Raw genomic sequence first — 2,843 nt, 5'->3', positions numbered from 1 at the left:
AAACAAGCCTTTAGTAGTTTGCTATTGACATTATTTAATTGGGTAAAATAAATGAGACTCATGGGACGATGATAAAAATCTCATAAGATTCACCCTCAATTGTATCTCGCCTTTAATTTAATGTATAAATATCTCGACTCATTTCCATTAAAGTTTTCATTCAAATCTCTGTCGGCCACATAACATGACCATTTTTTATTTCTTGGGAATAATAGAATCGAGGTTGAAAAACACATTACAGATATTCGAAAATGAATAGCAAGAACAAAGAAATATATGTAAGTATTGTCAAAAAACCTCGATTGTATTTTAGGGCCAACTTGAAACGCTCTTCAATATGTCTGGAATATGTTTAGGAACATTTTGTGTCTAATACATATAATTTAGCTTTCAGAAAATAAAACAGTGATCTCTAAAATGTAACATTGATCTGTTTGTTCATGTTCTTTGTTATTTTAGGCTGTTTCTATATTTTCTTTACAATTCATGGTTTTATTGTAACATTTGTGGTTTATAATTACCTTTATGTAAAATATCTGAATGCACAAATAATAAAATGCCCTAATATATTCATATTTCAAACCTATTTACTGATTCTCTGGATATTTTATATAAATCGTAAAGTGACTGTTTCTGGTTTATTGCAGCATAAAGTAACTATGATATGTTCTACATACAGGGGAACAATCTGACTGCGGTCACTGAGTTTTTTATTTTAGGATTTCAAGTCAGTCATTGTTCAAGAAATGTTTTGTTTTCTCTTCTCCTGGTGGTTTATTGTGGGACAATATGCGGGAACCTCCTGATCATCCTTCTGGTGTCCACCAGCAAGATCCTCCACACTCCCATGTACTTTTTCCTTTCACAGTTGTCCATCAGTGACATCTTGTTACCCAGTGATATTGTTCCTAACATGTTCCACATTCTCCTGAATAATGGGGGATCGATTACTTTTCTTGGTTGCATGATTCAGTTTTATTTTTTCTGTGTCTCGGGAGCATGTGAATGTCTTCTCCTCGCTGTGATGTCCTATGACAGATATGTTGCCATCTGTAATCCTTTCCATTATATTTCTATAATGACAAGTCGACGTTGTGAAATATTATCGGCAATGTGTTGGTTGTTTGGATTTTCTATCAATTTGATTTACATCTTTACAATAGCAGAGCTGAACTTTTGTGGTCCAAATATCATTGACCATTTATTCTGCGATATTGTCCCATTACTAGAGCTTGCCTGTTCGGATACCTTCATTGTTCACTTTGAAATGTATTTTCTAAGCTTTCCGTTATTATTGGTTCCAACAATAATAATTATTCTGTCTTACACTTCTATAATTTTAACAGTCTTAAGGATCCCATCCAGTACCGGTAGACAGAAAGCCTTCTCCACCTGTAGCTCCCACCTCTCTGTGGTCTCCATATACTATTGGACAATTTTTAGTGTTTATGTTGTCCCAACAAAAGGACTAACACTCAACATGAGTAAGATCCTATCATTGCTGTATACTGTGTTCACTCCTTTGGTTAACCCCATTATATACAGTCTGAGAAATAAAGACATTCGGAAAGCCGTACAGGAGACATTTCATAAGTGGTTGATCTGGTAAATTTATAATAAAGGTCTTCTTCATAGATTTTGTATGTTGAGATTTTAAAATGTATTATGTGCTCAGGTTAAAGCAAGTAAATGATTATGGATATGCTTTTATAATAATGATATTGAATAAACTTTTCATGCCATGATATTTTATACCTGAATTCACTTAATTTACACCTAAATACAACAAACATTCTTATCTAGAAGGAATTGCTGAGTTTTGAAAAATGTTTAATGCAGTCAAACAAAAATGTGAAAGCTTGAAAATCAGACAATCCATGGTTTGCAATGGGTTCACACTTGGAACTCATATTTTGGTAGAGACACAGGTAAGGGAGTAAAGAATATGATTCTGCTTACAAGAAACAGGAGTAGAACAGCATTTATGGCATATGCACAAGATAGTCCATAAGTGTTAGAACCCTCCTGTTAGTTTTTTCTATCTTGTGTTTTGTGGTCTCATGACCATCTACCTATATATTCCAGCTACGCCCTTCTGGCTTTGCTGGACTTCAGTGTTGTTTGACTGTCTTGCTAGCCTGGTGCTTCGGTGCCTATCTCTGTCAGTTTGCTTGGTCCTCTGGGACCTCTAGTACATTTTTGTCAGTTTGTTTTTTGTGTTCAACAACTACTTCTGTTTAGGAGGTGTCCCATTTTTTTCCCAGTCCTTAGTTCTTTTAGGGACCCCTCCCTTAATTCTATAGGTCTTCGTTCAGACTAGCCGAGGACGAAGGCGGGTCTGCTCACTAGGAACAGGCAGCCCGCTATATCGTAGGGATTCAGCTTAGCCTTACTTTAGGGACAGCTTTCCCCTATCTTTCCTTAGTTCTTGTTGCAGATCTTAACAATAAAATTGTGATAGGTACAGATCACAACTGTTGGGTTCTCACCTAGAAGGCCAAGGAGATTTTTTGAAATACAAACTCACTGGTATCTCCTAATTGTACCCAAAAAATTTTCTTTGGCGGAATTAATTTACATGAATCTCAAAACTGGAAAGCTATTAATTGCTTGGAAAATACATATGAGGAGAGAAAAGAGACAGAGAGAACCCTGCTGACCAAATGACCAAAAGAGCTTAAAATTTACAGAAGAGAGAGAGAGAAAGCGGGGACCCCACTAACCATAATAGCTTACACTATACTGTAGAGATAGGACCCTGATGACCATAAGAGCTTACACTATACAGTAGAGAAAGTACTCCGCTGACCATTATTATTATTATTATTATTATTATAGCGCCA

General features: G+C 35.7%; 1 protein-coding gene across 1 annotated transcript; it reads left to right on the top strand.

The window, feature by feature from the left end:
• Window positions 1-251: 251 nt before the first annotated feature.
• Window positions 252-1,609, top strand: LOC141167472 (olfactory receptor 1496-like). The gene is made up of 2 exons (XM_073654874.1): window positions 252-278; window positions 680-1,609. Exons 1-2 carry the CDS (start codon window positions 252-254, stop codon window positions 1,607-1,609), a joined length of 957 nt encoding a protein of 318 aa, XP_073510975.1.
• The last annotated feature ends 1,234 nt before the right edge of the window (window positions 1,610-2,843 follow it).

This window comes from Phyllobates terribilis, unplaced genomic scaffold, assembly GCF_046119375.1.
Source record: "Phyllobates terribilis strain yellow unplaced genomic scaffold, ASM4611937v1 Scaffold_11__3_contigs__length_659146591, whole genome shotgun sequence".
Classification (NCBI taxonomy): domain Eukaryota; kingdom Metazoa; phylum Chordata; class Amphibia; order Anura; family Dendrobatidae; genus Phyllobates; species Phyllobates terribilis.
Note: the sequence above shows the minus strand (reverse complement) of the source record. Positions and strands in the feature narration are given on the sequence as shown.

Bases quoted from the DNA above. Each gene is read 5' to 3' on its own strand.
- LOC141167472 (XM_073654874.1), top strand. From the start codon at position 252: ATGAATAGCAAGAACAAAGAAATATAT. The intron at 279-679 runs GTAAGTATTGTC...TTCTACATACAG, and splicing joins GCAAGAACAAAGAAATATAT to GGGAACAATCTGACTGCGGT.